The sequence below is a fragment of the Schistocerca americana genome, chromosome X, assembly GCF_021461395.2.
Source record: "Schistocerca americana isolate TAMUIC-IGC-003095 chromosome X, iqSchAmer2.1, whole genome shotgun sequence".
In the NCBI taxonomy this organism is placed as follows: Eukaryota; Metazoa; Arthropoda; class Insecta; order Orthoptera; family Acrididae; genus Schistocerca; species Schistocerca americana.
Window position 1 is genome coordinate 98,323,853 of NC_060130.1, and position 18,172 is coordinate 98,342,024.

General features: G+C 41.6%; 1 protein-coding gene across 7 annotated transcripts in view; it reads left to right on the forward strand.

Annotated features, from left to right (window-relative positions):
• Positions 1-18,172, forward strand: part of LOC124554712 (phosphatidylinositol-binding clathrin assembly protein LAP) — a 156,301-nt gene that overhangs the window by 109,301 nt on the left and 28,828 nt on the right. For all 7 annotated transcript variants that reach the window (XM_047128351.1, XM_047128352.1, XM_047128355.1 and 4 more), the window contains 2 exons: positions 1,015-1,180; positions 2,701-2,850. In XM_047128351.1, the coding sequence (XP_046984307.1) occupies positions 1,015-1,180; positions 2,701-2,850 (316 nt within the window). The remainder of the gene's footprint in view (positions 1-1,014; positions 1,181-2,700; positions 2,851-18,172) is intronic.

Here is an 18,172-nt window from a genome sequence, read left to right on the forward strand (position 1 = left end):
GCATCTTGCCTGCTCTCGCTATTCATAACATTTACGTGGGACAGTAACATATTCTTAACACATGACTTGTATTCTTTAACCATTGTATAGTATGACAACTGCAAAGACTACAAGAGAACAAACATTTCCGTGACCAGATGGACAGTTCATAACGTTGTATGAATGAATGAATGAATGAATGAATGAATGGCACGAGGGAGATTTGAACAGCGCACGCCCCTGCGGCAGTCCAATACCATAACTTCACTAAGATGTTATTGGTATATCCAGCTGATCTATATTGAACTTCATATTCTTGGATCTCTCTCTCTCTCTCTCTCTCTCTCTCTCTCTCTCTCTCTCTCTCTCCCTCCCTCCCCCTCCCTCCCTCCCTCAGAGAGAGAGAGAGAGAGAGAGAGAGAGAGAGAGAGAGAGAGAGACTCTTCCCCCCCCCCCCCCCCCCCCCAACCACTCTTCAGCTCGCTTTCTTCCCCTTTTCATGCTTGAGCTGTGTTCAGTTTTTGACGGGGTATGCACTGGGCCGAGTTTCTTTGTAAGTATTTTAGTACAAGGAGAAATTCATAAGGATATTGAAGAGAAATGCCATGCAAGTTAAAATGCTGTATAATATGGGCACATTATCCCAGCTTCCAATGATGCAGATGACTGCTTTTTACATAAATTTTTTCCTATCCTCATCAATTGTGAAACGTGATGCCCAATGACGCCTTCATATGGAGCTTATGTGAAGAGCCAATTGCAGGGTGGACATATTAAAGATGCAGTTATGATGCTGTTTGGTAGCCAGGACTAGTTCCTGAATTAGTATGAGTCAGCTCGTATACCAGTGGGTGAAGGTGTGGTGGAATGTGTGTGGTATGCATAACAGTAGGGCTAATGCTCATCATGGTCACCTCTCATGGTGCTAATATACAACCATCCCCCCCACCCTCCCCCCAGTATCTGGATATTAAGTGTTCGAATGGGATGAATGATAAGTTAAAATAAGTTTCTCTTTGCTTCTGTAATTTACAGTAATCGCACCAATGTTAAGTCTGGAGTTTCTGCACTTTCCTCAACCAGTACAGCATTTGGGACAGCAGCTGCCAATGCAAGGCTAGACTCCCATACCAATGGTATTGATGAGTCACTTAAACAGCAAGTATTGGCAGAAGAAGAAGCTGCTATGAATCAGTACAAGGTATGTCAATAAAGAAGAGATCAGAAGTTGTGTGTGGGTTTTGTTTGTGTTGGGAATGGAAAGCTATTGCAGTAGGGAACTGTAGACTGCAAATCCTAGTGTGAAGGTCCTGAGTAGCCATTTCCACGGCATTCCTAAATCACATAATCTTACTGTCATGTAGCATAACGCTGATTCTGTAGTGTTGAACGAATTATGTTGCATGTGTTTTATGTTCCAGGAAAAAATATTTGTCCCATTTGTGACTTAATAAGTTACTATGAGGGTGTGCTGAAAAGCTGTGCCTTTGAATTTGTGAAAAATTACAGCTTGTTTAATAAACATTAACATTCTACATCTTTGTTCTTCATGTCTACATATTTGTCAAGTCACCCTGGTGATGAACACGTTTCTCCCACCGAGACAAGTTTGTCGATTCTGTTACTGTAGAATATTTGGCTGTTGGAAATAAATCACTGCCTCTACTTACAATGCTGCATCACCATCAAAGTGAAGTTTTGTTCTCTAAGTTTTGGGAAAAGACAAAAATTGGATGGGGCCAAGTTGTAACTCTATGGAAGATGATAGATGAGTGATCCCAAGGTGTCAAATTGTTGCAGATGTTGCCATACTTGTGTGTTCTGGCATTGTGTGTGAATGAACTCTTCAAATTCAAAATTTGTTTACATTCCTCTGTTCCTCACACAGTCATTGTTAAGTTACAGTCATGCTATAAGTTGGAGCTGACTAGTGGCAGAGGGCTGCAGATATGAAGATATTGAGAATAAAGATGTTGAATGTTACCTAATTGTTTTATTTAAAAATCCTTAAGGGATTACATGAAAACTTGGAGGCATTACTTTCCAGCTTGCCCTTCTATGTTAGATCCCCTCACTATGAAATAAAATTTTATACGGCATTGGCATTGTTAGTTGATATCATTCACACTGTCGTTTCCCAGCTTCTCTGCAGCAAGGGTGAAAGTATTAATGACAATGAGGAATATAGTTTAAGTATGTAAGAAACTTCTGTTGAACGTACTTCTCTGCTGCAGTGTGTCATAAAGGAAGCTGATAGTTTTTCTATTCTCACTTAGTCTGCAAATCAAACAAAACAAAGAAGCTTTATCTTGGTTATTGCTCTTGTGAAGAATCCGTTGTACAATACAAAATTTCACTCGTCTGCTGCTGTAACTAAGATCCACAACTGCTCCCTGTTTCACATATTCTCACATTCTCTCTGTGTACTGTGTATTAATACTTTAATTTCCACAATATTTTACCATGTCTGGTATTTTATTGTCTTAAGCAAATAATCTTGCGGGCTTCTATTAATTTTATTTCTTACTGTATCTGGTTAAGTAACTTTACTTCAGGCTTCCTAAAAAAGGTAGTATGTAACACAGTATACAAAGTGCTTCACATACATATAGTGTCAGTAGAAATTTTGCCAAATATTATTTTGCTGACAAAACTCGCAGAACCTTAGCCGAGATACTGAAATAATGAAAATGCTTACCAACAAATTGTTTCTTGTTTCAGGCAAAAGTTTCGTCCCCAACTAGTGGCAGTCAGAGTACCAATCCATTCTTAAGCTCTCCTACATCAGCTACACCTGTAACCACTGCTGCAACATCACAGCCAATTGTTGATTTGTTTGGTTCCCCCACATCAGGTCCAGAATCTTCACAGGTATGTTACATTTATTGCTACATATTATAAATTAATTCCCTACTAACTATATAGTGGAGATGCCGAGTTGCAGACACACAAGACTCCTAAACACACAAGCTCTCAGCGAGAAGGCCTTAGAGTGAGGTGGCACAGTAGTTAGCACACTGGATTCACCTTTGGGAGGACGACAGTTCAAACCTGCATATGGTGACACTGATTTGAGTTTTTTCATGATTTCCCTAAATCGCTTCAAGCCAATGCCAGGATGGTTCCTTTGAAAGTACTTCCTTCCCCACCTTTCACCAATCTGATGGGATCGATGACCTTGCTGTTTAGTAACCAACCAACCAGAAAGCCTTTGTGTGTGTGTGTGTGTGTGTGTGTGTGTGTGTGTGTGTGTGTGTGTGTGTGTGTGTGTGTGTGTGTGTGTGTCGTCTTTTTTATTTTAGAAGGCCTTCTGGCCAAAAGCTCATGTGTTTAGTGGTCTTTTTGTTTTGCTTGTCTGTGACAGAGTAGCTCTGCTATATGGTGAGTAGTAATCTGTCCTTTTCATAACATTGTCATTATTCCATCCTGGATTTTCCTTTGGGAGACTATTTAGTTCATTACTAAATTGTGTGCGTGTGAAGAGATAAACTTGGGAACAACTGCAAGGATTTTGATACAGTTTTCATTAATAGTGATTAAAGAGGAATGGTTGTGTAAATGTTTTTCTTGGGTGTGTGAGTAAAGAGGGAGAGTCCAGTGCAGAACGAAGCACAAATGAAAAATAGTGTGGTCTAAAATCTTGTGGGAAAAGAAATAAAATCTCAAGGAAAGAAGTATTTCTTTCTGAGTGTATTGAAGATAAAAATTCAGACAATAATGGATTTCTGTATAACTGGTAGTTTGTCACTTTCCTTCTATTAATACAAACACAGTTTGCTAACCTTGGTACAAGAATGTGCTGTGGTTGTCTTGGACATACTTCCTGCTTGATGAAACTGTAGAATAGTTAAAGGTATTGCTATAGTAGTGTGGTGCCTGAAGTTCTTACTTTCATGTAAGACTCTGTACTACCAATAAATATCCATGGTACAAAATCTGTTTGTCAATGAATTTAAACAGAAGGTATTTTAGTCTGGGTAGATACAGAGGTTGGACAAAATATGGCAAGATAAAAAGCACAATACATTACCATGCTTAATACAGTGTAGGAAAGCTGGTAGCAGTAAAAAAAAATAGGGATCTCGAAATAAATAAAAACAGGTCCTCAGTGGTTTTCAAGGCAATATTACATTGTTCTTGTAGCAAAATATTTGCAAGTTAAAGTAATAACGATTGGAGGTGGATAGCGATTGCACACCTTTCCCTCAAAAGTAGATCACTAAGGCTGAATACTATTGAAATCTGCTGATGGATGGCCAGGTGAGATGAGATAATTCATCCTTGTTAACAAAGTGTGACTAGTTAAGACAGGGACCCTGTTGTCGAGGAACACAATGTCACCATTGGGAACAAACACATTGTACCATGGATGGAGGTGATAGTCATATAGTCCTTAGCAGTAATGCAACCTCACATAGTAACCATGGTGACCATGGAATACAATGATGTGGCAGCACAAATAACAAAACTTCCATGTTTCATTCCTGGTATGTAAATTCAGCCAGAAATTGGAAACAGTTTCAAACAAGACTCGTCCAAAAAAGTTATATTCTCGTATTACTCCATAGTCCAGGATTTATGGCTTTGGCACCACGCATTTGCATCACTGATGTGGTTCTGGAACTCCAGCTCGCTGTAATTTCCTGCTTTTGTAGCTGCCTAACTGGTATTTTGGTGCTGACTGAGTTTGCAAGTGTGACAGTAACCTCTGCAGTGACTTTTGCTGCTATTGTTCAATTATTTTTCTTCACCATCCTCTTCAGTGACAGCCTCAAGATTGCCCAACATACACTTTACTACATGTTGTGACTTGGTGGAGGATGTTTCTATACTTTCCCTATATGCATTGTAAATCTTAGAAATGGTGCCCCCCTTGAAACACTAAACACTTCAGATATGTTGGTTATGAAAGAGCCCACCATAAAAGCACCAACAATTTGCCCATGTTAGACTTGACTTAGCTCAGACATAATACACTCAAGACTAAACAGAACATTGTTCTGAACATGACTTGCAATGTATTAATTACATTGCAAAGGTGCCATTTGTGGACAGATAAAGCAATGTAGCATGCAGACTTGGCTACATCTTCATTTATGTTCAGGTGTGCATTTTTTGCAGGCTTATCTAGATTTTTTCTCCAATGCCTGTACTGTTACTTCATTGCACACTTTCAATATAAAGTACAGTCAATATAAGGTTTTCTAGAGCTGTCTGATTGAAAGTGCCAGTAAAGTCAGAGCTAAGAACCGAAAAAATTTAATGGCTGTATAATTTGTGTGAATGTGGTGGTGCAAAACATCACATGGCATATGAGCTAAAACCCTTATTTGCCAGGAAATTTAGTGGAATATTAACCACTCATTACATAATGGAAGTGTTTGGTGGTAGATGTGTGTGGCTGGGTTACTGATGGGTAAACATTGGCCTATGGATCTAAAAGTTCAGGGTTCAGTCTTTACTTTGGGCTTGTTTGGATACTTACTGCTTCTTTCACATGTTAAAACTTTGACACATGAAAAATGACTAGGTGTGTTGTGGTTCAGAGTGCCCATTCAATTGCAGATTTCCTTGAAACTGGCTAGGAGGTTGTCAGTAAAAGAAATCTCCTCCATCATGGCCATGCTGAATTAGGTGACAAAAACTTCAAATCAGCTTTAAGGTCACAGATGTTTTTGTTAATTACAAAAATAAGTAGTGACTCTGAATGCCTGCTATGTGCTTTGGGATAGTCACTAAGATTGATTATGCAGCAGTTCACTTGTCTTTATGGCAGCAACTTAGATATACTGAACTAGTTAAGGAAAAAGAAATCAGATTGCTTTTACTTTACTTAACTTTATTACTTGTATGTTACCTACATTTTATAGTATAGCTTTGCACTGCCAGTGGTGCTTGAGGTCTGCAGTTAAATCTCTACTCTTCTCCTCAGTTCCGTCCCAAATTGTTTGGGTTAGTATAAGGGGCAGTCAAATGAAAATGACAGGGAGAAAAGTGAGTAAACTGTTAATAAAGTTTCAAAAGTTATCACTATAACTCTTAACACATTTTTCAGTGACACACTTGGTCAGTGCCTTTATGGAAAGATGTTTGTGGTTTCCTACAGAACTATGATTGTATCCTGGTAAGCACTCTTTGTCCAAAGTAAATCATTGCCATGGACCTTTTTTTCAGGGCTTCAGAATATGGAAATCATGTGGGGAGGGATAGAGCCTATATTGAGCATGTGTAATGGATTCCCAGTGGAACTTACTGTATTCATATGCAACTTAGCAACATGTGAGTGGGCATTATCCTGCAACATGATGCTATTTAGTCTACACTCCAAAAATTTCACTGGGAAGCCCTTGCACACCTTCCAGTCCCAATCTTTCCCCATGTGATTTCCATCAATCTGTTTGAAGCACTGAAGAGACATTTGTGACTGTCAACGTGCTTCAGACAAACAGATGCATGCCTGGTTACAATTGTGGTTCCACTGGGAACTGCAAAATTTTTCCAGTAAGACATGAACTATCTTGTCTCACAGTGAATAAATGTAGTAAGTTAAGGTGATTACCTTATTTCTAAAGTTTACATACTTTCTCCATCTGTGACATTTTCATTTGCCTGCCCCTCATACATACTTTCATGTAATTGTGTAGTTCAGCACTGTGCAAAATGGATATGGACTGTACTTCATGTGTGTGAGACAGAACAGAAATTAGCTCCACTCTGGAGGCTACTTGATGGTGCATTGTCTAGTCAAATCTGTGGCATGTCTGGTGCCTCTGGAAAATGAGATGATGCTAAACTTTGAGATAAACCAGTTATCACCCAAGGATGAGTAAAAATCTAGGGCGAGTTCGTAAAACTCTGGATGCAACAAATGTAATTTTTTTTCTAGTCAGTCTTCCAACTGGTTTGAGGTGACCCACCATAAATTCTTCACCTATGCCAACCTCTTCATCTCAGTGTAGCACTTATAACAAACGTACTCATTTATTTACTGGATGTATTCCAGTATCTGCTTCCTACAGTTTTTACCCTCTACAGCTCCATAGTACCACGGAAGTTATTATTCGAGATCTTAAAAGCTGTCCTATTATCCGGCTCCTTCTGCTTGACAATGTTTTCCAAATATTCCTTTCCTCTTCAATTCTGTGCAGAAACACCTCATTCCATACGTTATCAGCCCACCTAATTTTCAACATTTGTTTGTAGCACTACATTGCAAATTCTTTGATTCTTACTGGTTCTGATTTTCTCTGTCAGTTTCACTACCATGTAATGCCGTGCCTTGCTCTGTCCATCATGGGTTTTTCACTGGCTATGTACCAGAATTCCATTTCTTCCTGTACTTAGTGATCACCAATACTGATAAGTTTCTCACTGTTCTCATTTCTATTGCTTCCCATTACTTCCATTGTCCTTTCATATACTGTCACAGTTCTGTGCTCATTGCTGTTAATTTCCTTCAGCAGATCATGCAGTTCTTCCTCAGTTTCACTGATGAAACCAAGGTCATGACTGAATCGTATAGATATCCTTTCATCTAGAATTTCAGGTCCACTCGTGAACCTTCCTTTCCCCCCCCCCCCCCCCCCCCCCCCATCATTGCTTCTTTGGAGTATAGATTGAACAGTAGAGGCTGAAGACTACAGCCCTGCCTTACACCCTTTCTAATCTGAGCACTTTGTTCTTGGTCTTCCACACTTATTGTTCCCTCTTGACTCAAGTACATCTTCTACAGTAAGGATCCCCCTATAGTTTACCCCTATTTTCCACAGAATAGAAGAGGAAAAAAAACTGGCACCATTTGATGTTGAACACCTATGGCCATCAAATCCTATGAACGTGTCTTGATTTTTCTGTAGTCTTACTTCCATTATTGACAACAATGTCAGAATTGTCTTTGTTGCCTTTACCTTTCGCAAAGCCAAACTGACTGTTATCTAAAATATCCTCAATTTTCTTCTCCGTCCTTCTGTATATTACTCTTGTCAGCAGCTTCAATGTATAAGCTGTTACACTGACACTGCAATAATTCTCACACTTGTCAGCTCTTTCAGTCTTAGGAATTGTGTGGTGGATGACTTTCTGAAAGTCGTCTGGTATTTCACCAGACTCGTACAATCTACACATCAAGGTGAAGTTGTTTTGCTGCTGCTTTCCCCAACAATTTTAGAAATTCTGATGAAATGTTGTTTATACCTCCTGCTGTATTTGATCTGAAGTCTTCCAAAGCTCTTCTAAATTCAGTTTCTAATACTGAATCCTGTATCTCTTATAATAACTCTACTCCTCTCTCACATCAAATCTCTCTCCCCCCCCCCCCCAACCCTCATAGAGGCCTTCAGTGTACTCTTTCCACCCATCAGCTCTCTCCTCTGCAGTTAATAGTGGAATTCCCATTGCACTCTGTTTCATGAAAGGTTGTTTTGACTCTTCTATAGGCTGAGTTTGTCAGAAAGACAATCATATCTCTTTAGATTCCTTCCCATTTTTCATGCAGCAATTTAGCCTTGGCTTCCCTGCACTTCCTAACTGTTCCATTCCTCAGTGACTTGTATTTCTGTATTACAGTATTTCCCTGAACATTTTTGTACTTATTTCATCAATCAACTGAAGTTAACTTCTTTGTGTATATGTTTTTCTTTGCAACTTCTGTTATTGCAGCCCTGTGAAATCCTGCTCTCGTTTGTGGAATGGCACTTTACTTTTGGAGACCACTCCTGATGCTCAAGCACAAAAACTGCTTGTCACCTCTCTTCTCCAGTTAACCTGTTCGTGTTGAGGCCCATAGAACTTCGAATTCTTCCTGTGGTGTAATTTACACCAGGCTGCTCGACAGTCTAACAGAGGCCGAAATCCGAGCTTACCTCTATGATCGAGGTGTCATTGCCGTCAATCGTGTAATGAGAGGTAGATTCCTCCTTGGTTCCCACCCGCACTCTTTTCCTCTCCTTTGATAAAGTGATACTTCTGTCCGTGCTCAAAGCAGGCTATGAAATTCACTGTCCAGCCGTACATTCTGAACCTGATATGCTGCTACCAGTGTCATAGTTTCAACCACACTAGAACGACTTGTTGACACCCAGCCAAATGTCACCTGTGGTAGGGATGCAAGAAGGTGATTGTCAACCTCCTCCTCCCTGCTGTATAAACTGCAATGGTGGCCATCCCTCTTTCTCTGGGGATTGTCCCATGTATCTTGATGAGCAGGCTGTTAGAGGTCCAGGTAAAGGAAAAGGTGCCTTACCCAGTCGCTTGGAAGTTGCTAGCTAGTCGCAAACCCTGCATTCTCCCGTCTTCTACCTATAGTTCTGTTCTTGTTACCCCCTTGCTCCGAGAAGAAAATGGCCACACAGACATTACCTAAAATTCAGCACTGAGGTTGTGAAATTTTCCAGTGTCAAGGTTGCATCACTGTCCTCCCTATCCAGCTGTGCAACAAGCCGTCAAACTCGTACCTCAAGGGGCACAGCTAGACAAGCGTCAGGACAGGAAGAGTACTCCTGTGAATACTTCAATTTTCCACTGACAAAACTGTCTGTATTAATTTCTGACAATGCAAATGGTTTCTCCCATCATCTTTACATCTTGGGCCCGTTGCCCTCCTGTTTGTTGAAACTACGAAATTCCTGGGGCTCATGCTGGATAGGAAACGCTTGGTCCTGCCATGTCTCTTAACTGGCAACCTGCTGTACAGTTACTCAATATCCTACGTGCCCTTCCTAGGGTGCCAATCGAACCACCCTCCTCTGTTTGTACCAGTCCCTTGTCTGTTCGAAACTAGACTATGGGTGCTTTGTTTATGCATGTGCACGCCCATGCATCTTACACCATCTCAACACTATCCACCATCGTGGCATCAGTTTGGCCATAGGCACTTCTTACACCAGTCCGGTTGAGCGTCTGTATGCTGAAGCCGCTGAACTACCACTGTCCTACTGCCATGACTTTCTCCTCAGCAGGTATGCATGCCGTTTGTCTGCCATGTGTGGCCACCCATCCTGTGCCGCCTCCTTTGATGATTCCTTTGATTGTCACTATGGGGGTCGTCAGTCTTACGAAATGAGTCTGCTGACGCTGCTGCCAAAGCTTCAGTTCTAGTACTTCAGCCCATGAGAACTTATATTCTCTCCAGTGATCTGTGTTGTCGTCTGTCAGGTGGTGGTGTCCCTTTGGCATTGCCAATGGTCGTCCTTTCATGGGAATGAGCTCAGACTTATTAAGCATCTCTGTGGCTTGGACGACCTCTCAGCCCTCCCACTGGTTGGTAGTTATTTGAACTTGGCTGCGTATTGGGCACTGCCTTTTTAGCCATTGTCATTTGCTAAGTGGCACTACCCCACCACTTTGTTCACATTGTGCCAAAGTTTTAACTGTTCACCACTTCCTGATGGAATGTCCACTTTTGACCTTTTACATTCCTGTTCGGGTTTGCCGTCCGAGTTATCAGCTGTTTTAGCAAATGACACATGGGCTGTTGACCGCGTCTTACTTTTTATCCGCCAAAGCAATATGGCGAAGGCCATTTAATTTTTAGTTTTGGACCTCCATTTCTGTATGGTGTCTTTATCAGCCCTTTTTCCACGTGCCTGTGTTTAACCGTCTGTTAGGATTGATATATAGTCGTTTTTAACTCCTATGTCTTAAAGTTCTGTAGTTTTGGCTGGGGTGCACACAACCTCAGTTGTTTTGTGCCCTAAAACAAAACAAAAAATATCCACAAAGTATGTGCATACTCTGTTACTGATGAAATCAAAGCTAAGGTGCTAGCATTCTGGATGTGGTGAAGTTACGTACCCTCTTGATTGAGCCCCTGACAACACAAGGGTAACAATGCTGATGCTTGAGGTGCCAGTCCACCGCCCCCCCCCCTCCCCTCCCCATGCATGCTAAGGAGTACATGCCCGTTTTTCTGTGGCATCAGCATTCCTGGCGATGTCCATTGTGAGGGATGGTATTTGCTGCAGCTGGATGACACCCACAGGAAGAGCCCATAATTGGAGTTGGTGGCATTAGGGTGGACATTTTGTACATGAAAAACAATAAATTACTTAAAACAAAAAAAAAACAAAAACAAAAAAAAGGTAGTTTGTCCCAGCAGTCTTCAGACAGGAACTGAAACTTGCGTATGGAAAATTATAACCCTGTGGCTTTCCTTACCCTGGCTACCCCATTGGAAGAGGGACCATGCAGACATCTGGGAGTGAAACAGTATAAAATATTTAGTATGTACTTTAACTGATAGGGATACTCTTATCACAATAAAATAATTTTCTGTGGAACATATTGAAGATAAATTTCAAGCAGTTTAGTCATAGGGAGAAATGCAAAATGTATATCTGTTTGTCAGTCCTCAGCAGCACAGTCTACAGGTCTTCAGGCATGTGAATATCTGGCTGACATACCATTGCACCACTTGAGACTTCAAATATTGTCCATCTTTGATGGAGAACTAGCATTTCAAAGAGGCAATGAGCTATGGGATAATCTTCAGTGGCAAGACACACTTTGCCCGTCACGTTCAAAGAGGTACAAAGGATAATAGAGCAGATAAGGTGCCTTTATATTAACCTTGGAAGATAATGTCCACCCAGAAAAATCATGATCTACATGTATGGCATGAGATGGTATGACCCACAACCTGTGAGGTTCTTAGGTTGCTTGCACTTAAGTAATATGTCATCACACTGCCCAGTGGGACCAAAATGTGGCAACTGCGGATGATCACTCCATGAAAGAAGCCCTCTGAGTTACAACTTTTTGCCTGCGTGCATGCGTGTCCACCAATTAGACGGAACACAATCTTCCTCGTCACAAGTTTGCCCAGTCTTCTAGAGAAACAAAATACAGGAATATAAATTTACTGATCGCCTGTCGCATACTGAGGTATGTAAAAAAAAATACGAATGGCTACATCCTGTTGATATGACGTCTAATTATGCAAAAGTCGCAGTTGTCACTCCCACCGCCTCACCTTTTTTAAAAGTGTCTCCCACTGCCCTCCCCTTGCTGTTCTCACTTCAGTCTTGGGAACCACTACCCACACATGACTAGAGCAGCAGCTACTTCTTGTGGCACCTACCTGTGACAGGGAACCTCCTTCATAGAACCCACAGATCGAAGACTCGACGCCAGCCTATGGCCAAAGGAACTGACCTGTGGGGTCACAGGGCTACCCACTCTTCATCTGTCCCCAAGCTTGTCACACATAGGCTCTTCAAAGAGTGCTGCCCACCAAAGATAAGGCTGCCCTGGTGACCAGAGAGGTGAGGTCCCTCCTCCCCAAATTGTCGCAAAGATGGGTCCCAGTGCTCTGTGATTATTGTCCATTGTGTTGCTGTGCTGACCCTGAGGGGCCATGTGGAAGGTTCTGTACATAGGTTCACACTGATTTGGTCAGTGGATTGATTCCACTTTGTACCATTTCGGAAGCAATAGTGGTGTGAGTAAAAAGCAAATCAACAATCACCATTTGCAACATTTACATACATCGAGGCAGGTCACTGACTTACCATGAGTTGACCAACTTAATCCACCTACTACTTCCTGCCCTCAACTGAGGTATTCCAATGCACACTGCCCCCCTGTGGGGAGTACCACTTCATCTGATAGGGGCCTTCTGATTGGCAATCTTCATAGTGACCATGATCTGTCTAAGTGATAATGCTCCTACCTACTTCAGTGCCACCTGTGATACCTTTTCAACTGTTGATCTGAACACTTCTTCTCCCAGTCTCAAGGCTTCACTGTATTTCACTACACATGATCTTTGTGACAATGAAACCTTGACCGTGATCGTGTCACTTCCTTGCCACTACTAGACAGATGGACCTCCACAATGGGAGCTTTGAAGAGCTAACTGGCAGTTGTATGCTTCTGCTATTACCTTCGCCCTCTGTCACATTGCATCATTGAGCTTATGCAAAAGTCTGCTGCAATCACCCATGCTGTTGGAACTGCTATTCCCTTTTCTACAGGTCTGCTCCACTATCAGAGTGTGCCATGGCAGAACGGACATTATAGCTTTCAGTAACAGCAAAGAGCCCTGCAGTTCAAATTAAAATCATTCCCAGACCAACCTCATCACTTGGTAAGCAACTTTATGCTCAGGCTAGCTGTCTAATTAAATGCAGTAAGGAATGTTAAGAGTGCTATGTCTCCTCCCTGTGTATGTATGCTACTTCCTTCCAGGTGTGGGCCAAGTACTGTACATAGCCTTATGGGATGTCCGTGATGAATAACTACTTGAGTCTGGTCCTTCAGGGTGGTCTTTGTGCTGATGGGTTGGCTGTTTCTGGTCACTGAGTCATCCTCTTTGACAGCATGGGCATGCTCTTCTTATCTGGCTACCTTTCTATTGCAGAAATGACTAGTTGGTCAACCCCCCTCCCCCTGTTTCACTGCCCCCCCCCCTCACACACACACACACACACACACACACACACACACACACACACACACACACACAAAGTGGACTCTCACAATGCACCTTTGACTTACTGGGAGCTGCCTCAAGCTTTTGCCTGATCTTGTGATGTGGCCCCAGGCCCTGATCAGATTCCTAATCAGATGATCCAATATCTGAATGTTACACAAAGGCTACATCTATTCAGGGTCTTCCACTGTCTTTGGCTTGCTGTCTTCCTTATGCAGTGAAAAAACCCAGTGTGTCTAGAGCTGCCAACTGATTAGTGTCACCAAAATGCTGTGCAGGTTGCTTGAAAATGTCTGTAGATTATGGTGGGTCCTGGAGTCTAAATACCTTCTGTCATCCTGTCAGTGTTTCTGGGAGTGAACAATCTGCAGCTGACCATCTGGTCTGGTTGGAAACAGCAATAAAACAGGCTTTCTCTAACCACACACATCATTGCAACTATTCTGATGTACATAAGTCACACAACACTGTCACTATCACTATCATATTTCATTCACCTTCTATGTCTGGGGCTTTTGAGGCCTGCTACCAATTATTTTTCAGTTTTTACCCTACTGATTGTTCTGGGTTGGTCAGCACTTCATTCTGCTCACCATGGATCAAAGAGAACAGCTTTCTGCAGGGCTGTATGTTGCCAGTCATCAGTATCAGTGGGCTGGTGGCTTCTGTTGGGCCACTGGTCACTCCTGCACTGTATGCTGAAGTAAGTATGGCTTCCACTCAGCAACCTTTGTTGAAAGCAAACTCCAAGGCACCATCAGACAGGCCTCAACATGGATGCTCTCCTTTGGTTTCTAATTCCCTTATGGAAAAGTACAGGACATGCATTTCTGTTGTACTGCAGTGTGTCCTGATCCAGGCCTCTACTTGTGTACACAGCTTTTGGAATTCGTTGCTTAGTCCAGTTTGTTGGGGCCACTTCCTTCATAAAAAGCTGTAAGCTGTCCCATATTAGTCAACTAAAGACTAGTTGCTTGCAGAAGCTTAACACTCCTTGCATCCTTGCCGAATGGGGTGTGGATCATGCTACTCTTATCTGTATTTACTGGCCCTTGCTCTTGTCCTAACTAGACTATAGGTGCCAGGTTTATGACTAAATATGTGCATATTTTTTAACGCTCATTATTCCAAACCTGACAGCTGCATGGTATACCATTCTGTAACCACCTTGTTACTTTTGCCATTTCCTTCACACTCTCAATGACATTTACTCACGGATGCTGTCTGCAATCCTGAACAGTTTTAAATATCCTTCCCCCAGCCTCTAACTGATCCTTCTTGAGCTGTTGCAAGATATGTGGTACATCCATCGCCTAGGGCATTTGCCACCATAGCTGTTGGTTCAGATTCTTGTCATACCCATGAAAACATGTCCTACAACCTTCTCACCTGGTTCCTCATCTCCCACACATGAAAGGTTAGTCTTAGTGTCCATCAAAATCCTGTTGCCTGGTGAAAAGCACTCTGCTTTCCAACCACTGATCCTGCATTGCTCCCACTCCTCCCTAGGTGAAGAGGTGGAGCATTGCTATGACTAAGATTCCCTTCAGCGCTCTATAGTGCACAGCAGCCTGGAACAGGGAGCTGCAATTACTTTCGCTCTCCATTTGACAAGGTCTACTGTGACTTGAAATAATGCTTTCAAACACGTTGATGATAAACTGTTGGCATAAAACTGTTAAAATTGTGGCACACAAAATTATTCACCAGACATTTTTGTTGTAAAAAAATTGAAATAGTTTCATTCCAATAACACAATTCCACACCTTAACTAATGCTCAATTGTTCTTACTTCCTTTGCTCTGCTCCCAAGGAATGGATGCCGATACTTGGGCAATGAATTTTGAGTGCCCTGGAATGGTCATAGTTGGCAACTGGAGCTTGATATTGACTGGTGCTCTTGTCTGTGTTGCTTGGTATGGTCATTGGTATCTTGTAATAAACTTTGTTTTGCCCTTGGGGGTATACAATCTAGGTAACATTTATTGCTGTACTCTATACGACTATAATTTCCCCCGTTTGTTTTTCTGCTAACTCTAGGCATTCTGGGGCCTTCGTTTTTGCCCCTGCACACTGCAAATTTATTTGGTCTGACCATACCAAATGGTGAAAGCATCTTCCCCCATACACCAACTCAAAATGGGAGGAGGGGGTAGCCCACTTATAAAAGTAAGAAAGTGTAGTACAGTATGAAAGGTTAGTAAAGGTAGTAATAAAACATATCAGAGTTATAAGCCACTAAGACATATTAAAAGTTTATATCCCAATCATTATGGTGAGAATTTACGTAGTAGCTACCCAGACTACACAGAGTACAATAAATATGCTTTGTTCTACCCTTAATATGCAGGTGTAGTGGACTAATCTTAATTTCTGAACCCACAGCAAATGACACCATTGTTTGAAGTCCAACTTGAAATTTTTCACTTGCTCTGTGATTACTGTTTAAGGTACACCAAACTTGAACAACCAGTTGCTGACCATGGCTTGTGCCAGAGTATTTGCTTGCTGGTTCGGAATAGGAATCATTCCACACGCTGATAGCTGGGGCTATTAATGGTTTAATTGAAACAGTCTCCCACTGGGGTAAAATTAAATGGATCTGGTGTAGCCAGTACTATTACTTAAAAAGGTTTAGCTGCCCCCCCCCCCCCCCCCCCCCCCCCCCCCCCCCCCCAGTAAACTTTCCAATCTTACTTGCTCATGGTTCGTGTCCATTTGTGGACACTGTACCCTGTTTTCCATGTATTGTTCTACAGTCTAAATCTTCCATCCTAATCTTACACTGTACCCTTCCACTATCTTCCAGTTCATTGCTTTAAAATTTCCATGCCCAGATTGCACATTATCATGTTTTTCCTTCAGCACTGCTTCCTTGAGCTTCGCTGATACTATCCCATTTAGCTCCAACATAGGTGATTTACTAGGCTGAACTGTGTTTACATCATGTATGGTTTGTAGTTGGTATCAGCAGCTTGTGCTGTCTGCCACTGTACAATGCTGTAATGTAGTGCCTGCAATGCTGTTACCTACCTGTTCAAAATGTGATTGTTTCTGTGCGTTTCTGTGCTTATTGCTTACACTTCTTTCTTGGTGCAATGAAAAAGTTAATAACGAAACTCTCTCAGTTTCTATGCCTACATTGAGAGACTGCTAGATGAATCCTTTAACCCTAATAAGCAGTTTAGAGCTACATGATGGATTACCACCTTGAATTTCTTTCCGTACAAATAGCATCAAAAGTATGTAATTTCATATGTCAAACTGAGCATTTATTTTTCTGTTGTGGAGTAAAATTTGTGTCCACCCATACCATTCTTACCTCATTGAGGCTGTTGACATTGCTTTGGACATCCCCCAACTGTTCACACCTAAAACGTTTTAAATTAGCAGAAAATATGTCTCGCTTATCGCTAGCTTCTATTGCTGCGTCAATCTCTTCAGATTTTAGTCAACCTAACAGCAGCATACACGTTTTTTGGGGTATCTGTCCACACCCTCCTAGACCTGATGGGTGACTTGCCACTCAGAAAGGTATGTTCAGCTTCTTGGAGAGTAATCATATTTGACTCATCACTGTCACCCAGTTTGTACATGTACACACTTTCAGTATCCTGTCCACAAAACTTTCCCTGTTTCACTATGTCTCTTTGTAAAACCACTTTATTGTTTGCAGAAAAGCCTGGTGCCTTTTTTATCATTTCAGGAGGTCTTGTTTCAATTGGTTAATTGTCTGCATGTTCCTCAATCCCTCTGTATGTCTGACAAATGTTGGTGCCTCCCTTACCAACTACAATTTTGTTACTTGCAGTAATTGATCATCTAACAAACCTTGATGCTGCAGGTGTGTAAGCAGTGGTGGGAAGCAGAAAACCTAAGCTTTTGCTGGGCACGTGCACCTGTCAGTGGCAAGTCTGGACCTTGTAGGTTGGAAGAAATTGATTGAACCCATTACACTATCAGGTGCATGTTGTGGAAGACAGTCCTTGCCACTGTAAACTGTGGTATTTCATTAATCCTTTGGCTGTTATGGTCATATGCACACATCCTGCTATGCGATTGCCCTGGTGGTGTGGTTGTCTGCACGCACCACTTGGGTTTCCCTGCAGTGTTATGGACATGTGAATGCACCCTGAGCTACAAACACCTCACTCTTGCAGATAACTAACTTCCATATGATAAACAAAAAGTTTGAAGTATTCATCATACAACATATGTGCCTCACTGCATATCATTATTTGCAAAAAAAAAAACAACCTTTTTCATATCTTCAATCATTTAAGATATGATTAACCACAATTCGTGATGCACAACGATGTGAATAGGTGTCGTGCATGACTGGATATAAAATCCAGTAACTTGAGAATGAAATGAGATCCCCTTCTACTCTGTTTCAAATAAAATCACTGCAATGTATGAGCTAAAATCAGCCATGCACAAAGTTTATGCAATGTGATTTTTACCTCTGAAAAATCTTTCCAATTTTGTGCAGCATTTTACTTAATTTGATGCACTGCAGTGGCTATAGCATGTAACAAAAAAAATTCTGTCCTTTATCAAGTAAAGATATCAGTCTGTAAGATGAGCAAAAAAATTTTTTTTCAACTGATAGTTTCCGAAAAAGTGTATGATACGTATTTCATATTGGCTGGAGTGCCCTCTCTCAGCACAGGCATCAGCATCTGATGAGCAGTACAACCATAACAGAAGCTGACTCGGCACATAATACGAAGAACACATGTGTAGTTGCGAAAGGGTTAAGTA